Source organism: Ammodytes marinus, assembly GCF_949987685.1.
Source record: "Ammodytes marinus genome assembly, chromosome: 3".
In the NCBI taxonomy this organism is placed as follows: Eukaryota; Metazoa; Chordata; class Actinopteri; order Uranoscopiformes; family Ammodytidae; genus Ammodytes; species Ammodytes marinus.
In genome coordinates, this window is record NC_137232.1 from 23876929 (window position 1) to 23898296 (window position 21368).

The 21368-nt window shown below is 41.9% G+C and overlaps 1 protein-coding gene across 3 annotated transcripts in view; it reads left to right on the forward strand.

The window, feature by feature from the left end:
* The first annotated feature begins 555 nt into the window (after positions 1–555).
* Positions 556–21368, forward strand: part of arhgef12a (Rho guanine nucleotide exchange factor (GEF) 12a) — a 52332-nt gene continuing 31519 nt past the window's right edge. For all 3 annotated transcript variants that reach the window (XM_080025052.1, XM_080025054.1, XM_080025053.1), the window contains exon 1: positions 556–1986. In XM_080025052.1, coding sequence (XP_079881178.1) covers positions 1955–1986 — 32 coding nt within the window. In that variant the 5' untranslated portion in view covers positions 556–1954. The remainder of the gene's footprint in view (positions 1987–21368) is intronic.

Here is a 21368-nt window from a genome sequence, read left to right on the forward strand (position 1 = left end):
GCAAATAGAGAAAAAAAGTATCAATATTTGACAAGTGGGCTAAAAAAACAATTCCAACTATTATCAAAGCTGTAGAAAATATTTTGTCTATTGACTTATAGGCTAATTGACTAACGTATCAGGTCTAATATGCAAAGTTTCAGTGTTTTGTAAAGGCTATAGCCATCTTAGCCTGTATAAAATAAAACATAAAAGTCTATAAAAATTAAGATTTCTGTACTCGCAGCAGTCAACTGTGTAAAAACCCCTCAAATGTGTGCGGTAACATTGTTTGTTGATTAATTGATTGAAAAATCGATTTAGGTTGCATGAAAAGTTTATATATTTATTAGGCATAGCCTTCTCTCCATAAACACACAAAGTAGTCCTACTGTACCATACATAGGCTATTTTAGTAGCTACTACTAGTAGTAACAATGATTGTAGTGGTATCATTATTATTGTTTTTGTGATATTTTCAACCAGCAACAGAGACTGTTCTCTCATATTATGCCGAAACAGAATGAGTTTTTCCCATCTCCCGGCGGAAGTGGTTAGTGGAAGGCAGCGCTAGTGGTCTCCAACAGCTAGCTGGCTAGGGCGTTGCTAGCGGCAGAAAGTGGGAATTTTTGGTACCTTTCGGCAAGTTTTAACCTAGTACAAATAACGTCCCGCTTCGGAAACAAAACTGCGTTTGACGTTTGTTGGACGTTTCTAGGCGTCTCGGTGTGTTTTTCTGTCGTTGTTTACAGAGGACTGGTGTTACTTTATGTCCCGTTAGCTGGCCACAAAAAGCTAGCCCGCTCTCATCCACGGGAATTCTGCCGAGAAACGACTGAATCGTGGAAACATGGAGTCAAGGAGCGCTGCGCTGAGCTAACCGACTCACTGGATTTTCTTTCCGTCAAGGAGACTTTTTGAAGGACATAACACGGAGACATATCGCAAGCAAGTCAATATTGATGTAGTGTTTTTTATTTATATGTTTCGTTGGTTAACCGGCTCGTTGTTGTGAATGGGAGTTTGCTTAGTTTGCACTCGAGACAAGAGCATACGAAGCAAAGTTTTTTTTTTTTTTTTTGGCTGAAAGCTCATCTGTTTTGTTAGCTGGTAGCTGGCGATATTCAAAAGTAAGCTAGCCGTGAGAAAATACTTCTCCACAAAAAAACAACAACAACTAGCTTTATTTTTAAACGATCATCTAACCAGTTTTGTTTTTGAATGTAACGTCAGTGTAACATTAGCCGCAGTTGTTTTGCTCGCGTGTAACACGGGTCGTTTAAAGTCGGTGTTGAGCGAATCTCATGGTCACGGGAGAGTCGTCCCCGCAGCCGCATACAGGCATTTCTGGGAGCAGGGAAAACCAAATGGGACTGGAGGAATTTTTAGCATCTTCAAAGATCATTTAGAAAAACCGAGGCCATTCAGGCCGAGCTGGGGTGGTGGCAGACGGGTTACATCGCTTGGGCCAAGGTGTCTGTTACGTTGGAATACAGATTGTTTACACAATTCACATCGGCGGAAAACTGGGATGTGAATGCACAGGATTCATACGAAGAGTTCCTACATGCACGACAACTTGTGCCATCTGGCGCATTGTATTTATTGTTGTTGCCAAGAAGATATTGTTTATTGCCGGGGTAGGACATCATCTGACTATAATACGACAGAGGCCCCGGTTAATTTTTTAAAGGTCTCTACTGTAGATTTCACGCTGCAAAATTTTTGACAAGGAGTATTGGTGAACGCTGAACGGATAGCATGTATGTAGTGTTATTGGTCCCTATACTATTCGGACGTGACTAGCAACAACACCGACAGTGTCCTGCAATTCATTTATTCTCAACACCATTCTTCAAAATCCCTGCCCGCATGAGACGAATGCCAGTGAAGGACGCGCCGGGAAATCGCCTCATCACACTCTGGAAAATGTTAATCGGATATAATTTGCTGCAAATCTAGAACCGGAAGCCCAATGAGTGACATACAGTCCAGCTTCACTGACAGGTACAGTAGACCACGACCTTTGTATTCTATCAATGCCCTGTCTGCACCCCACACATGCACACGTTGAGCCTTCAGGGTGATCAAACATAACATATAGTGAAAGTTTCTACAGATACACAACCAGCAGTCTGCTGAAGATGTGTTTTACATGGTCCAATCAAAGCACTTCTTTGTGGTGATCTGCTCAGTAATAACTGTGTTATATAATCTAATTAGCAAGGAAGGACATCAGATCATGATGGAAACTCTGCTGATCTCAGCATGACTAAATGGACCTCTCTGCAGACAGATAGTAAAGTGCTACTTGTACAAGGAGTGAGGAAGCCAGCCACTGTTTGCATTACAGGGATCAGCCGTCTGTGATCCCTGTACACCTTTGAACATCACTATTAGCTCTAAGCTTTTAGGCTGACCTTCTCGCCTACTCCTATTAAAACAATCTCTGGATTTGGATTCAGTCTTAAGCCTGGTCTAGTAATCACCTTATCTGTCAACATAACCTCAAAAATTGGAGACTGTTGTTGGTTAAAACCAGCTGGCTTAATAAATACAACTGCAGAACACACTAAATGGTAGAGAATTATCAGGCTGTATACCATCCATAATCCAGTGATCGATACGTTGTCAATATTCTGTAATGGAGTCATTACAAGGATGAATTCACCCTAGAATAAAGAAGTTTCTATTGATGCACTGTGGCAGTGAAACAGAGTGAAGCTGTTGCATTATGTCAAGCCTTTCCAACCTGAATCCCACATACCTGCAAGGACAACAGGTCAAATACAGTGGAATGTGTATGGTGGATTTGGAGTAGAGGGAAGCTTTTTTTTTTCTGTTTTTTTTGGCACAGGTTGGGATCTGAAATATCCTCATGGCTAGGGCTTGAGGCTAAAGCCCAGCCCCATTTTACATGACCCCCATCCCCCACTGCAATGATGGCAATAGTGGCTGGCACCGTGTGTGTGTGTGTGTGTGTGTGTGTGTGTGTGTGTGTGTGTGTGTGTGTGTGTGTGTGTGTGTGTGTGTGTGTGTGTGTGTGTGTGTGTGTGTGTGTGTGTGTGTGTGTGTGTGTGTGTGTGTGTGTGTGTGTGTGTGTGTGTGTGTGTGTGTGTGTGTGTGTGTGTGTGTGTGTGTGTAAACCGATGCAGATACCATTATATCTCTGATTGGTTTCATCAGTGATATGGAACAAATCACTTTAGCAAATCTGTGTTGACATAAACTGCAATTAATAGGTAATTCAATCACAGCGACAGACAGACAATGTGTTGTGTCTTAGACTATTATACAGTTAATATGTTTGGTCCTATTTGCTGTTGCATGTGAATACTTGGAATGCCTTTATTGTCGTTGTATCATTAACAATTTATACAATATTCAGAGTACTACTCTTGGAAGGTGCCACACATACTAAATACATCTCCACACATTCATTCATACATTCCACACAATATTAAAAATAATTTTAAGGGGTGCCCTTAGCTCAGTTGGTAGGGCGTCCCCCCCATGGGCCTCGGCCAGCAGCGGACCCGGGTTCGATTCCAGCCCGCGGTCGTTCTCTGCATGTCACTCCCCTCTCTGCCCCATTTCAACTTTGTCTCTACACTATCAATAAAGCATAAAAATGCCAAAAAAAAAATCTTTAAAAAAAAATCTTAAAAAAAAAAATTTAGTAGTTTTTGAGAATATTTCACATTGGTGTATTAAATAATCAGTCTTACAAAAAGGACTGATTGTCCTTTAGACAAAGTGGGTTAATATCTTTAAGAGGTAGTTTTTTTCATTTGGTTGTTTTTGTTTCACAAGCTTTGTCTTATAAAAGTCACAGTTGTTACTTTTCCTGTTGAACATGATACAGGCCAACCATGATGTTAATGCAAAAAACAAAAATGCAAAACAGTGTGACAGCAGACTGTAGACCATAAAAGCGACTAGCGCTGTACTTGTAAAAACTAGAGTTGGCCTTTGAATTGAATTACTGTTTAGACTGCAGCAGTTTTGGTGGTTGTTTTCCATATTGATAGATGATGATGACTTATTGATTAATGGCGTTGTCCGTGTGTCTCTTCCTCCTTCTTTAAGTCCATCTGTATTTTCCCCCTGGCCCTGCTGTGTGATGCTGTGGATTTTGTTTTTTCGCTCTGTTGGCCATGGTGGGAGCGTGCATCCAACATCTATTGGGGTTGGGCCGCCAGCCGATGGGTCAGTGTGTAGTGTGCTGTTAGCTCTTTGTCATGGAGTTCTGCTGATCTCCACGTTTTTTTCCCACACCCCCCCTGAGGCCCTCCCGGTAAGTGGTGCTGGTGACATCACTAATAGTAAACAATAGCTTTCAGTGGGAGTAAATGTCTGTCTGCTGTATGCTCCTCTCCAGGGGCCTCATTTATAAACGTGGCGTACGCCCAGAAGAGGACGCACGCCAATTTCTACACAAACATTGGGATTTATAAAAAGCAAACTTGACGGGAAGATGTGCGGTCCTCCACGCAAACTCTGACCCATGCGTACGCACAGAAAGTGAAGAAAGGAGAAACGGCAACTCCGTCGGCACATGTATGAAGTGCGAGAACGAATGTATTTGTGTAAAATTAATCCAGATATAGGCCTATTATAAACCATGTAGGTCAGGGGTGTCCAAACTTTTTTCACTGAGGGCCACATACAGAAAAATCTACGAAGGGCCGGGCCACTTTGCAAAAATAACACATTTATCAAGACATGTAGCTGCTCTGATGTTTAGTTTCATAGTGTCTTCGTAAATTGTAATCCTTCTTCACGGCAACACTTTACTTGCACATTAAACAGATACATTCCCCCTCTTGTTAAATGCCATTAATACACCCAGTGTTTTCTGCTTTTACGTCTAATGTCCAGCTTGGTGAAAATAGTATCCAGCCGAGATCCCGCCCCTCCAAGGGGGGTCCGGGGGTATGCCCCCCCCGGGAGATTTTTTTAAGTTTTTAAAGTGAAATGCATGAATCTGGTGCACTTTGAGAGGGAAATTAAGAGGCTAAAGTTGAAGAATTTTGTATGAAAAAAAATGTAAACACTGTGTCAGATGAATTAGAAGCTATTGGAGAAGGACACATGGATTTTCCATAATAATATTCATTTAAATTAAAATATTATGCAGGGTCCTCTGGGATGGCCTTGTTGCTCTTTTTCTTTTATGGGACATATTTCTCTGTAATATAATGAGTGCATTTAGATTATTTAAAAATTAAAAGGGCCATATTACATTATATTTTTAAAATGTGCCAAGGGCCAATCAATCAGTTTTGACACCCCTGCACTAGTGGGTTAACTAAGAAATGCAAAAAAAAAAAAAAAAAAAAAAATTTTTTTTTTTTTCAAAGGGCCATATTGCATTATATTTTTAAAATCGGCCGCGGGCCAATAAAAAGCGGGCGGCCCGCGGGCCTTAGTTTGGACACCCCTGATGTAGGTCTATCATATAGGGAATTCCTTTGCAAAACGGATGAAGCCATTCTTACAAGTAATAAAAAAATGCCTCCAAAGATTTTACCATGGAGTGATACCAACAAAAAACAAAACGACTTGGGATCTTAAATAGCCTACAAACGGAGATATGAGTGCAAATTTAAAAAAAACAAAAAAAAAAAAACGTTTGAACAAGCTCTGCAGTTATTAAAGAATAGCCTATCTGCATGTTATTGGATTCATTCTGATCAGTGTTTCCCCTAGAATTTTTTTTAGGCCCGGTGGTAAGAGCTGATAAAGAGTATGCACACCGCGTGCGTACCAAATTTCCAGAAGAAATTGACCAAAACGAACCCCATTTGGGATGAGCGTCTTTTGACAGCCCCGTTAAAAATGAGGGCATAGGGTTATACTTTCACATTCAGTATGTTTGTACATGTAGTGTTTCTCACAGGATTTTTAGATCCTGCTGGGTGAGAATGGACCTTCTAGTGGTTTCTGGGGGCATGCCCCTGCAGAAGAAACCTTATCCTTTTAAAGTTAAATGCATCAATCTGGTGCACTTTGAGAGGCGAAATCTGTTTAATTCTGTGCTCTGTAAACAACTGTCATATGTCCTGCCTATAACTATTTTCTGTAATAATTTGGAGACACAAGCCATGTAAACTATTGAAGAAAAACATGTGGATTTCAATTAAAAACAATAAACACTAAGATCTAATATAGACAGGTCCTGTCTAGTACTAATTTCTGGAATAATCTGTATCACCTCACCTTGAAGCTAGCCTATTGAAAAAATGTCTTTATATTTTTTTTATGCAAATAGCCTTGTTGAAAATAAATGAATTAACATAGGCTACACATCATGATTAGCCTATCAACATGCGATACATAAGGCAAATTCCCTATTCCGACCATTATATTTCATCTAGCCTATTTCTCAATTTAAAACATAAAAATAAAGTAGGCTAGTCCTAGCATTGAAAATACAAAAAAATAAAGCTTGTAGGCCTACTATGTCCTGCTGTTTTCAAGATAACTTAACAGTTAAAACAATACATTAATTAATATGTCGCCTGAAAATAAATGAATGCTTTTCTGAGAATGTCAAAGGCAGTAGCAGTGTGGCACTTCTGTAAAATTACTGAAACGAGTGCATGCCGTTTTTTTCAGCGCTGTCTCTGCTGTTGATACAGATTGGTTGAGCACTTTTTCCTGTTCAACGACTGAGTCCTTAATATCTCCATAGAGCAGGCGCTGGTTTTATTTTCGCCACTAGTTCAACGTTTGCTTGTTAGTCATGCTCCTGCTCATTGGCTTCCGTGTCAAAAAGTGCGCACCGAATGCACACGCGCATCGCGCCGCGCGCAGAACACATACACACACGCAGACACACAGATCAGATGATGGGATGATCAAACGAGAGGTTGTAAAGACAGGCGCACACGAGGGGTAGACCGACAGTGCCGCGCAGACGCTCGCAAATGATTATTACGGAATCAATGAAAAATAGAATTACATTTTTTTTTTTTGGTCTGGCGTGGGGTCCCGTTGGCCTGGCGGCCCCACCAGGCCTGTATAATGGTAGGGGAAACACTGCATTCTGATAATATTGAGGTGGAATACAACCTATTACTTTTACTCTGACGCTGTTCTCGATGCCTCAGTCAGGCAGACAGGAGTGCACAGTTTCATACACTAATCATAAGCCTACTGTACATCACATACTGTGCTAATTTTTCGCGGCTTTTAGTCCGTTTTATCTATGTGTGTTTCTTTGTGTTTAAGCACGTCGTAACTGTTTTGAAAGGGACTGTGAAGTTTATTATTAACCCTCCACCGGCTGTCACTGCACCGGGATGCATTCTCCGAATCTGTATCTCATGGGGGGTCTCAGTGTCCCCCGCTCGTGGCACAAACACTGCTGTGTGAGGATATGCACTTTTTTGCGTCCACTTTTATGTCGGATCGCTTCTTTTTATTTCGGCCACAGCGTTCACAGAGAGCGCCACAGGCTGCACTCTGACGCCTTTACCCTCACACTGTGCCACCAAACTAAATTTTCCCTGGTCGCCACTTCTCCAACGGGTACTTCGGCGTGACCGCAGTGATCCACACCGTGTGGAGTCTATTTTTCCATTTCCCTTTCAGACGGCGATTGCCACTACCGCCTTCATGCACTCAGTAAATGATATTAATTCGGGCGTGTCAATAGCCCCTTTTACACAGAGATTGCGGCATATTGACGGAACAACATCACTCCAATATGCCGGCTTTGCTTGCTTCTGTGTTATTTACACAGAACCAAGCAACGCCGGCCTGCTGGCGCATCAGTAGCCCCTTTTACATAGCGTTCCGGAATGAAAGAGGTGCTTGTAAACAGCTTCAGGTGTGACTTAAACATTTAGCGCCGCGCCGGTCAGCTGCTTTACAACAACAACACTGGCCGGTGAATTGAGAGCAGAAGTGCTGGAGCTTGCAGTAAGAGGGCCATATTTTACTGTCCCCTCGATGTGCCGGTTGATCTCGCGACGCGCTGAGTCCAACATCTCTGGGACTGTTAACCAAACTGACAAAAATCACTCTGCTGCTCACTGCTTCACCTCTGTGTCTATGTCTGTGTATAATATATAATAGCGGCGGCGATCCGGTCGCAGCCTAGCTTAGTCTAGCCTAGCTTTCCCATTGTGTGTGTGTGTGTTTGTGTGACAGGTTGGCTGTGAGCGAGTCTCTTTGTGAGAGCAGCGATCAGACATACACACACACACACACAGTGTGTGAAGTCACGTTACTGTAGACAGAAATAAAGTGTGGATATACGCTCAGACTTAGGATAATAATAGCGGCGGCGATCCGGTCGCAGCCTAGCTTAGCCTAGCCTAGCTTAGCCTAGCTTTCCCATTGTACAACTTGTGCAATGGTCGCATTTATACAGCAGGGCGGAGGGCCGAAATTTGTACCTTGACTTATATGAGGAAGAATCTACAAAAAGATCGACTTATTGCCATTTTTTCTTTTCTGTTTTTGCAATGCAGTGCAGGTTGAGTTGCTCTAAAAAACTGCACCACAACTCCCACCGTAATGATCAGACTTCAGAATGTGCATCAAAGCCTAATGATCATAACAATGAGAGGCTTTAAACGATGTCCATGCTGAGGTGATTGTAACTTTTTCGGCTGTAGACTGAAACTAACGGGGGGAGGCGGCTCACTGGACATATATTTAGTTACGCTGTCAGTTTGCCGAGATGGCTATGTATTCCATGGACATATAAAGAAATGTATTCAGGCTCGAGCAATGCAATCAGATCGCAGTGCCCCCCCTCTCTCCCACAGCGCTAACGGACATATGATTATCATTTTCGCCGTCAAACAAGATTTTTTTTGCGCTGCGGCTCTCACCGGCGAGGTGTCACTGTGAATGACACCGTTACCAACCGTTAGTTTCACTGGGTGAATCGCTGCTTCGCTCGCGCAAGGCTTTTCTGTTTCTAATGTGATAAAACATCAGTCTTGGACGAGCGTTTTATCTTAATGCTGCTTAAAACATTGCAATGCGCCGTGTTTCATCCAGTTTGAAAAAAATGCTCCCACACTGGACTCTGACATAATCATGCACGCAGCCTACAGACTGCTCCTGCTGCGCGCTCCCGACCAGACGTGGACTCGCATACACGGTTACGTCTCTCGTTACTTCCATTTCCTGGTTTGCAAGCGCGCAGCTCTTTTAAAAAAATATTTCCTTATTGTCATTTAGTTTGTCAATATTCGGTAATTTTGTTCGGCCTTTTAACTGTTTCGGGCCGAAACCGAAAATGACTTATTTTGCCATTTTCGGCCGAACATTTTCGGTGGCCGAATGTTCGGTGCATCCCTAGTTTCAACTAACACATTGATTCTTTATCATTGATCCTTTATCATTGATCCTATGTTATGTTAATGATGCGGCAATTATATGAAAATGATAATGTCAAAATGCTTAACAGAGCCTAAAGAGATATCTTCATAGATGGATGGATTGAGTACTTTATTCATCCCAGCGGGAAAAACATACAGGATCCATACAGGTTAAGATTCTTTATATTGTCAGCCAACATAAATAATAAAATTAAATCGAAAGCATCAAATACAAGAGTCTACATGCTTGATATCCGTACTGGATAACAAGAGTTGTCTGATATTCAAGATAGTTATTGATTGATATTATCTAAATTTGCTGTACTGCACTGGAATTTGTTTCCTCATGATACACATATTAATGAGTAGTTCTGACAGCTCGGTCTGCTTGTATGCGTCTTCTGCATCTGGCATCCCTGCCTGATAATGCTGTTTGCTTGTACTCCATCTAGTCAGCGCTGATAGTGAGAAAGCTGTGTCAGCTGCTCTGAACCGTGCAATAAAATAAATACTGTATCCAGAAGTAATTTAAAGCTCTGATCAGAAGTGTAAAGGCTGTACATCAGCATCATTCAAACACATGCACTGCTGCAACTGTATAAAGACGAGATACAACTTTTGCATGTTGGAAAAGTTTGAAAGTCAAGGTCAAGTCAAATGAAATATTTCAGCCTATGGGATTGGCAGCAAGAAGATATATCGGCAAAACTGCCAAACATTGGATGATCCAGGCTTCTCCAATAGGTACATGTTTAGCGAGTAGTGACCATATTAAATGATCTGATGGTAACACAACGACACTCTTGAAATAGGGTTTTGTCATTGATGATGAAGTGGTTACATTTTGAACAGCAAATATTTATCTAGGCAACAAAAGTGTAGCAAAATTGTCTTTCAGTTTTCTTGAATGGAGCATTCGAAGCTCAATCTCTATCATTATTAGTCGATTGTCTGTTTTAAATCTATTGACTAATGAAAGTCGCCAACAAATAAGTGACTAGATGTAAACGGGAACCTTAAGACTCGGCTCACACTTGTACGTCACTCTGGCAGGCACACACAAACTCTTGGTCTGTTCATTCTTTCCATGTCCCATTTCACTCTCTCGCACACACGCACACACATTTTCAGTCACATACATCTTTTATTCCATTCTGTGCTTCAATCAGCCCCTTTCTCCCATCATCACCACAGTTGTATTAGGCTATGCCTCAAGGGAGGGTGGGAGTATTTACTTTTACATCAGTTTTAATCAGTTAGACAAGGGCAAATGAAAAGTGGACAGGATTGACACATTCTACAAGCCTAGGTGACTTTTTCTTGGCTGTTTTTGAGGGTAATGATGAATTAATTAATGATTAATTTTGTTTAGTGGTGGACCAATATTGTTCTTTTTTATCGCCGATATTTAGAGAGCAGATGAGGCAATGTCCGATATATTTAATACCGATATCACTTTGTTGCATTTTTTTGTGTTTGATAAAAACATTTAATTTAAATTAAAAATGAGAAACAAAATTTAACTCAAATGAACTTTTATTAAATAAACGTAGACACAAAAATATTTGAAAATAGGGAATGTGTATTGTCTATTGCACTTGGCCTTACCTGGTCTTGGCTCTGTACATTATTGCCACAAGAGACCCCTGAATTTCTGTCCAGGTGTCTGTAAAATAGAGAAAAAAAGGTCAATATTTGGGTAAAAATTAAAAAAGGGCTAACATTACTCCACAGCAGCTACACTGACGAAGCTGCCTGTAGGGTCTGCAGAAATAATATTTTGACTAGTCAGCCTACCTCCTATTCTTATTTAGTTATCATAGTTGAGTAAAGCTTGGCTTAAAGGCCAGGACACATCGGCCCGATAATTGACCATCGGACATGGTCGGAGAGTCTAGAGGGGGCGGGGACACAAATCTGTTTGGTGTGTTCGGTGACGTCGTCCGTCGTAGATGTCGTCGGGCTTCTTTTCAGCCGATTGAACATGTTCAATCGGCGTCGGGCAGTCTTTCAGTCGGAGCAATTTGGTTAGTGGAGGGCAAGCGAATCAGTGAAGTCCGGAAGTGAGGCGGGTAGCACAAACAGCTAACAACAGCTAGCCATTGTTTTAATGTGTTTGTTTGTTTCGTTCAGCAAGTACTCACATGCATCAACCCTTGTTGACTGCTCGACACCATGCTCGACAATCCTCTCTGCTAAAAATGGTGCTCTTTATGGTCCATAAATATAAATACGTATGTCTATCTATGTTTATGGTCTAGAGAGCTGTCCCATCATTTCCGGCTTCCGTATTTTTTTGGGCCACAAAACAGATTATCGCCGCCTGCTGTTATGGAGCGTACGGAAAGTCAGTAGTCGACTCGGTGTGTTCTTGGCACTTTTTGGGCTGCGACGGGCAGACTGGAGCTGCCTGAATCAGCAGACTCCATTTTCGGGCGAGGGTCGGTAGTCGGACCGTAGGGCTGGGCGATATGGACCAAATCTTATATCACAATATAGGTAATTTTATATCACGATATGGATATATATCACGATATAGTATTTTTCCTTAAAATTCAATGGATTACAATAACCGTACTGAACTTTAATCACATTAGATTATTTTCATTTTGCTTGGAACTTAAATTTCCATACAAAAGAGAAACTGGTGCAAAATACCACACCAGTCTGGCTTTAGTCAGTCAGTGCAAAATAAAAATGACAGCATCAACCAAAGAGCCTACATTTTCCAATTGATAGTAGCCTATATCAAAATAATGAAAGACTTGAATTTTACTGCAGTATTTGCTCATCTTCATTTAAAAAAGCTGTCAAAATTAACTAATGAGCAAATGCCTGGTAATACTTCAACACAAATAATATTTTCAAGTTTGACATGTTTTAAAGTTACATAAAACCAGCCTTGCTGGCTGTCTCCAACAATAACAGCACGGGGGTGAAGCCCCGAGTAGGCTAAAGATGTAATTATTAGCCAGCTAGCTCACGAGAGCTAACCCATGTAGTTTGCGGCTTAAAACAAGCCAACTCTGCGTCACGACAACAGCACGCTGAAGCAGCAAGCAAGTTTCCTTTGACCGATGACATTTTTGACCGTTAAAACCAGCTGCTCTGCCACCTGACACGGAGTTGGTTTGTTAACTTTAGTGACGGCGCACCGAAGCTAGACCATGAGCTAGACAGCTAGAGCAACAGATGAGGCTTCTTCTGTTGCGGGTAGAAAAGCTGTATTGCAGCCCAGAACTCTGCTGCAGAGCCCCCGTGTGGCGCGGCGTTGTAACTGCAGTGTAACTATAGGGACTCGGAGGGACAGCTGCCTCCCGCTCCATATGCTCCCGCCACATCAACTTTTTATCTCCGCGATATAAACGGTATGGCCAAATCTCTCCCGGTAGACACTTTCATATCGTCCACGATAGGATATCGTCATATCGCCCAGCCCTATCGGACCGGTGTGTCCTGGCCTTAAAGGTGAGCAAATGACACTTAAGATGAACAAAAAGGAATATGGCGGAGAGGTAAAGAAACGGGCGATGCTCCAGTGGTAGTGATGTTGGAGAGTGAGTGAAGTCTGGGCATTTAGCTGGGGCTCCTCAGTGAGTGCTGGAGGAGTTAGGGGTCCATCACCCATTCCCTGTGATGCTGATGCTTGTGGACACCCTGTACAATGATGCCCTGTTAACCGATAGAGCTCCAGGGCCCAAACATTACTTTCACTCCACAAAAGACAGGATCACTACAATAGAGAAAAAGGGGACAAGGGCAGAGAGCTGTCTTGGCCAAGTGTTATGTCCTCACATATCCATGTAAGGGGTTTTGTAGCAATGAACTAGGCTAGTGCCTTCAAGCTTACTGAGGTACTTGTGAAGCCACGCTATTCCGCAGGCTGCACACTGGCCAAAGAGATATGATACTGCTGATTTATCTTAGATCACTCACTGTTACATTTTGTAATTACACTACATTCGTTGTCTAAATATAAGCAAAATACACGTGTAACTGCTTCAAAATAGATGGTTGGGGTTTAAACGAACAGCATCATTGCTTCTGTTGAGTGGATGTGATTTATGTGCCATGCTGAGATCTCCGAATGGGGACGATCCAATTGAATGTTGTCTCCTGTGTGCTAGGTTAGGCTGTTTTTGTAGAGAGCGACCAATGCTGCTGCACTGTGATACATCTTAATACTGCCTGTTTCTGCTGATCTAGGCCTGACTAGACGGACCTAAACATCCTGGACTGTATTCATGGAAGACACAAATGGAATGACTAGAAATCACCTATATAATGACACCGTTGCTATAAGAATCTTTGATTTTAAACGCACTTGTGGTCCCGTAAATGGATAGGATGGAACATTTTGGAGATAGTGAGGTATCAGTAATTTGCTTTTACTACAGGTTGCATCATGTTACATGTCTTAATAAGTCTGCTTTGAACAGCCATTAATACGATCTGTGAGATCAGTACAGCATACCAAATCATTCACACAGTCTGTTAATCCAGGTGTCCATGTGTCTCTGGCAGTCACTTAAACTTACCATGTTGGAAAATCTCTCTCAAAACCAAGCTGAACTTCAAAGGAAAACAATGCATTGACAAGATTTATATAATTTACTCAGTTGAAAGAAGTTGTGCCTTGGATTAGAAAAGCTTGCAGGGTTATTCTTCAGGGCTCATGACCAGAAGCAGTGTGGATGTTAAAGCACGTCCTCTCCTTTCCCAGTTCTGGAGGACAGCAGACAGCATAGCGTGAAGAAATGTCTATCCCCCAGCCCTAATGCCAGGAATCCTGATGAGGTTTATTGGGGCAGAAAGGGCACTGTTTTCCCCCTGAGGCTGTAGCTTGAGCTCCAGAGCTATTGCTCTTGTCCCTCTAACGCACACCACACCTCTCTCGCTCTCTCCCTGTGTCTCACACACTCACTTAGTGCTCTGCCTCTTTAAATCGATATCTCAATAATTGTGCATGTACACTGCTGAGGTCAGATGTTGAGAGTGTGCATAGTGTTTTGATATAAGACTAGTCTAACACAGAAGTCGTTTTAAAGGAGGAGGATGACTGTGTGTGGGTGTAGTGTAGACACTACTTTTTTCCTCAGTGGCAGGGAGTGGAAAGCAGTGACGTCATGTTTGTGTGTGTGCACCCACATTGTGTGACTCAGGTATATAGATTAGATAACAAGCCGTGTGTGTGTGTGTGTGTGTGTGTGTGTGTGTGTGTGTGTGTGTGTGTGTGTGTGTGTGTGTGTGTGTGTGTGTGTGTGTGTGTGTGTGTGTGTGTGTGTGTGTGTGTGTGTGTGTGTGTGTGTGTGTGTGTGTGTGTGTGTGTGTGTGTGTGTGTGTGTGTGTGTGTGCGCGTGTGTGTGCGTGTACTCTCCCATTGGCAGGCTGCAGGCATGAATCAGGCTGTTCAAGAGACTTTACATCATTACCACACAGAAATAGAATCACAGAGCCGCTTTAAAGAGGTGGCATGAATGAATGGCTGGCTTGCTGAAAATTAGATATTGCCAGTTCCATAGGGCTTCTTGGCGAGCCAGTGCCATGACTTTGCACAAAACCAAGCTTAGAAAGGTGTAACATCACCACTGAGTTCCACTCCAGTTGTGTCACGTTTACCAGTTTAACATTTGAGGATGTTTTGCAATGTCTAAGGTTATGGAGTATTTAAACTCCTGGAATGGAACACACCCCAGTCAGATCCCTGCAGCCTGCAGGCAACTCCCAAAACTGTCCAATAGTCTCTTAGTTTGAGACAGGCCTCGCCTACCCAAGGCCAAACAACCCCTGAAGTGTGAGCTGTGTTGCCCTGCTTTTAGAAAAGGGGACTCCAAATCACTGCAGCGACTACATATTGCTATTTTACAACAACAGCATTGTCTCATAGGAAAAAGTCAGGGTAAAGCTTTGTAACTTCGGTACATCAGATTTGTCCTGTCAAGGCTTGTTCTCATGATCAGTTTGAGATTACTCTTGGCACGTTTAAAATATTAAATTAGTTGCTTATAATTCAAATTCAGCAATCTGTCTATTAAAGGTGCAACAAATAATCGACTATTACATTTTGTCCGATAACTTGAATAGTTGTTTATTAGTTGGTTACATCATTGCGCCTCCTTTTCAACCGGTGGAGCTGAAATCTCTGTCTCTCTCTATCTATCAATAAAGCATGAAAAATGCCCAAAATGTATCTTAAATTAAAAAAAGCTACCTGTCCGTATGGTTTGTACGCTGAAACATAGCCTAGGCTCTGTAAACTGGTATGTAAAAAAAATAAAAAAGGTACGTAAGCAAAGGGCCTACCTTAGCTAACAACATGCCCGTTTACAGAACCTAGGCTGTCAGGGCTCTCGACTGCAACCAAGGGACTCCTCATACTAGGCCCGTTGCCCCGTACCGTCCCTGAGCACGATTGCCCCACTCCGCCGCTTGCATACATGTACTCACACTGCTCCTAAAGATCCAGACCTAGTAGGCTTGATTGCTTCTTGCCATACGTCACCACGTAAGTTAAATGTTTACCTAGTCGCATTGGTGTGTGAGTCATAGGTGCAAGTGATCATTACTGTTTTGGTAAGGTAACATGGGAACAAAATGTAAACGTAAGACCCGGCAAAATCTTGTGCTTGTGCGACCACCTGAGAAAGTTGATAGTTCCACTGCTACTAGTGCAAAAGTTAATCGAGAGCCCTGGCTTTTATATTGAAGATATTCACTGATTTTAATAAAAAAGTGATTTGGTAACAAGCAGTCTCCAGAATCGCTGCTGACTGCAGTTTTTTTTCGACTATCAACATTGTCGTTGTTAGTTGCCGCCTTACTGTCAGTATCTGTTTTTAGTGATTGTAAGAGGAACCAAGAAAAATAACTTGAAGAGCTTCCTGTGAATCTTTGCCTGAGTTGGTCTAGTTCCTTATTGTTAACTGTTTTCCTTCCTCTTTACTTTGGGAGATCCTTTCACAGAAATGGCTGTGTGTCGGAGTCCCTCGGGGCTGTTCGTCCCTCCCTCCTCCACTACTTTTTCTCTCTCCACGCTCTGGTCTGGTCCCGGCCTCTCTTGCTGCCACTGTTGCTGCAGTTGGCCCAGCTCTGCCACAGTTTTCCATCAAAACACCAAACCTCAATGGAGCATTCAAGCCCAGGCCCGCTCCAGCACTGCTCCTCCCTCCCTCCCGTCCCACCATGTTCTGAATCTGCCTTCATTCTCCCTTTTCTTGCTCACTGCAAATTCAATGGCAGCGTCCAGGAAGAGGTCCTTTTTATAGCTAGATCTGAAGAATTTAATGACCTGAGGAAAATTGATTCTTGAGTCCAGTTTCTCTTAGATCTACATATCATTGGGGGCACCCTTAGCTCAGTTGGCAGGGCACCCCCCCCCCCCGGGCCGGGCCCAGCAGGGTTCGATTCCCGCCTGCGGTCGTTCTCTGCATGTCACTCCCCTCTCTGCCCCATTGCACCCGTTTCTCTGCACTATCAATAAAGCATAACAATGCCCAAAATATATATATATAAAAAAAAAAAGATCTACATATAGTCTTTAGTCTAAAAGTTATAAACTTCAAAGAACTTTAAACGTACAATATGTAATTTTCCACCGCTAGGGGGCTCATGATTAAAACGATTACAAAAGACTGAGTTTGATGACATCATAATGTTGCACAGGATCATGGGAGTTTGTGTCTTCATCCATTGCAAAACAAGTTGCCTTGGAGATTTGTATATTGATTGACTTGCTATTTGGCAAAAGCACCAGGAATGAGATACTGCTCAGGTTAATTCTCACAGTAAGTGTTTGATCTCATCTTAAGGATACAGCCTTATTGACCCAGAGCCAGCTCAGTTAAACTTCACTACCCAAAAAGTTCTAACACATTTCTATATTAAGCTTTTAAGGTATTTTGTTTCGCCATGCACATAGTGCACTGTTGTGCCGGGTCTGATCTCAGCCATGGTTGATAAGTGGAAATAAAATAGCAGGAGGAAATCTAGGCGCGGTAGACACGATGAGCCTACACTGTATGATCAAGCTTGTTGTGGAAGTCTACACGGACACGGCCGTGGTGTCTGGCTTCATGACAGCCTCAGTAAGCTAGGTGTTTCACTAATGCTAACCGGAGCTAACTTGGTTAACTTGGCTAAATCACAACCGGTAGCTGAACACAAGCAAAATACACATTCACTGAATTTAACAGGAAGCTCAATCTCCTCGCTCACTTTCCACACGCCTGCTCCTTCTTATAAAGAATTACGTAACATTATAGGCTACGTCATTACCATTTACATTAGTGGCTGGCATTATTCACTTCACATCTTCCTATGTAACGTAAGCTCGCTATTTATTGGCAGCAGATGTAAGCTGTCTGTATCTCAATGATTTTTGTTTATGTTGACATTGTGAATAGAATATGGATATGAACAGTGTTTAGCCCGCATTTGACAGCAGGTGAACAGGTTTGTTGAGCTCACCAACCAGCCCTCGCATTGCATGCAACCAAAGCTAATCGCTCAGTCACGGGTACAGCAGCGGAGGGGAAGGCATAATCTTAGTCCATCACAAAATAATGCAATGCAATGAAAACGCACAGTTGTCTAGTGACTTGCTCAGCCTATCACATGTCAGCAACTCAATGCATTTAGGCATGCAGACCTGGACAGGACAACATATTTAAGGTCAAACCGGGCAACAGAATGGGGAAGAAAGAGGGTTTAAGTGACTTTGAACATGGCAATGTTGATGGTGCCAGACAGCCTGTTCTGAGTATTTCAGAAACTGCTGATCTACTGGGATTTTCCCTCATAACCATCTCTAAGGTTTACAGAGAATGGCCCGAAAAAGAAAAAATATCCAGTTAGTGTGGACAAAAATGCTGTGTTGATGTCAGAGGTCAGAGGAGGATGGGCAGACTGGTTCTAGATGATAGGAAGGCAACAGTAACTCAAATAACCACTCAATACAACCAGGGTATGCAGAAGAATACCATATCTTCACGCACAACACGTCCAACTTTGAAGCAGATGTGCTACAGCAGCAGAAGACCCCAACGGGTGCCACTCCTGTCGGCTAAGAACAGGAAACTTAGGCTACAATTTGCACAGGCTCCCCAAAATTGGACAATAGAATATTCGAAAATGATTGCCTGGTCTGATGAGTTTTGATTTCAGTTGCGAAATTCAGATGGAAGGGGTCAGAATTTGGCGTAAACACCATGAAAGCGTGGATCCATACAGCCGTGCACCATCAACCATGCTTCCTTCAAAGTCACTTAAACCCCCTTTCTTCCCCATTCTGATGCTCGGTTTAACTTCAGCACGTTGTCTTGACCATGTCTACATGCCTAAATGCATTGAGTTGCTGCCACGGGATTGGCTGATTAGCTATTTGTTTTAACAAGCAATTGAACAGGTGTACCTAATAAAGTGGCCTGTGTGTGTGTGTGTGTGTGTGTGTGTGTGTGTGTGTGTGTGTGTGTGTGTGTGTGTGTGTGTGTGTGTGTGTGTGTGTGTGTGTGTGTGTGTGTGTCATTTTGTGAAGTTTCAATGCAACATCTTTACATATTGTGCCTTTAAGTGTTGCTCTCTGAAGTGTTTTTTTATGTATTATCAAGAGAACATATCAAGTGCTACAGCAGAGTAAATATTGACAAGCGTTGCATAGCAATATTATCACTGCTGTTCACATTGTGTCTTACAATATAAGTGTTTTTTTTTTGGCTGCAACCATTTTTACTGATTATTCTGTTTATTTCTCTTGATTAATTGTAAAAAAATGTTTTGCAAATGGCCAGCTAAAGGTTGTTTATTGTTCTGATAGTAGAGTGTTAAGTATCATTGGGACATATAACAATAAACTACTGTTGTCTACCGGACAGAGAATTCACTGCTAATGTGGAGCCATTGTGATAGTTCACTAGAAATACTGTTAAATTATGTAAGCGTTGACTGTGCGTCAGTGACTTTTCAGTTAAAACTCAAAGGAAACTTTGCCCTGGTATTAGACCCCTTTGAAATCACCGGTCAGCAATGGGGTGACTGGAATCCGGGATACTGTAACAAATATCTCCCCTCAGAATTTGCTCTACAACATTTCATTTCCCAGTGGCAACTAAAACTGCGTAAACGTACAGTATTCTGCTGTGGAGGCGTGCATGACCAAATGGAGCCTCTTAAGCAGTTTAGCTGCTAACATAATTATGACAGTTACTTATTTTGGACAGTAAATCTTGGGTTAGGGTTAAGAATGCATGCTGTAGTTAACGTGCATGGCTCAACTAATTGTAAGTTACATGCATTGAGAATACAATTTGACAGAATGAGGCAAACAGGTATCTTACACATCCTACAGTATTTAGTTTTTTAAAGGCCTCATCACAAATACTACTCTAAAAATTATAAGAAATATATGAAATATATTACATGAAAATGTTAAAAGGAAACATGTTTCGGGGGCGCCCTTAGCTCAGTTGGTAGGGCGTCCCCCCCGGGCCGGGCCCGGCGGCAGCAGACCCGGGTTTGATTCCCGCCCGCGGTCGTTCTCTGCATGTCGCTCCCCTCTCTGCCCCAATTCACCTCTGTCTCTCTGCACTGCCAATAAAGCATAAAAATGCCAAAAAATATCTTAAAAATTAAAAAAATAAAATAAACATGTTTTGGTACAATGATTAATAATTTTTAATCTAAATTAACATGTTGAAAGTTCACACAAAATGTATTTTGCATATATTGTGTAAATGTGTCTTAACATTGCAATATGTCTCTTTCCAAGGTTGCTATGAAATCCAAAGGGCAGGATGGTGCATAGCAATTTCAAGAGGGAAATGCATTTGATAATTTAGCTTAATTTGTCAGTTATTACTTTGCAATTTTAAGCATAATTTGAATGCTTTTTAATGTTTAAAAATATAAAGACAACTTTTAAAATCAACAGCAGTACATTTTAGGGATGGGCATTTTAAGAAATGTCATTGATCGATCATCGGGAAAATTAACGATCAATTATCGATTAATCGTTATCTTTTTACATACTATAAAATGCCAACAGAACATCCAAAATACAGCGTTTTTACCATAGACCGTATAGAAGAGGTTTTTACTCAATTACATCTTTATTCCAAGATCTTCTAGGCAAACAACAATCTATTAAGACAAGGCAACTTTTTTAAATAAAATAATAATAAAATGCGGCGCTGGTTAAAGCCCGAGGCTATGAGCCAACAATGAGCCAATGCTACGATACCTTTTAAAGTTTAAACACATATGCGCCTCCTGAGATGCTGCCAAAGACTGCTTAAGGGCACGGCACGTTTCTCTGAGTGGTAAAGGACCTAACGTTACTTCATCTAATCATCATCTAAAATGTGCAAATTAGTTCCCTGATGAGGGCGAAGTAGGAAAGCATAGACGCTAAAGTTAGCCGCTAATGTGACACGTTAAACAGAGTCGGATGTAGGCTTCAATGTACAAGTGGTACATCATTCGGTTTGTTTAAGTGTTGTACTTATATAAGGTTTCACAATGCTTAATGAACTTAGTTATTTTAGGTTCTAAGTTCTAAAGCTGTCCGATGCCAAACTTCGCCTTGACTTCTTCCTGTTTATGTTTTGAGATCTACGGCAGCTCGCAGGCTGCTGCCTGAGCCTGTTCTGTTGTCTTCTACTACTAGTTAAGTATCTCCCCCTGCTGGTCGGATGTTTTACTGCTGCCCAAAGTGCCCATACAGTCTTTGGTGCTGCCACATAGTGAAATTCATTGCTGTGCTGCCGGACTCACACTGCGCAAAACAACGGCTATATGATCAATAACAATTTTACGAGATCGACAATATTCTTAACGATCAATGATCAATAAATCGATTAATTATGCCCATCCCTAGTACATTTTGTAGTATTACTCTGCATCTCATGTTTTCTATGATTTCTGCTCTTTCAGACAGTCTGTATCACTATTAGTACTGCTGTGTTGTGCAGCTACGCTGTGTTGCTGGTGGGTCGAGTTTTTTTTTTTTTTTTTTTTTCACGCCAAATTTGCCATTTTAGTTTGGAAATCAAT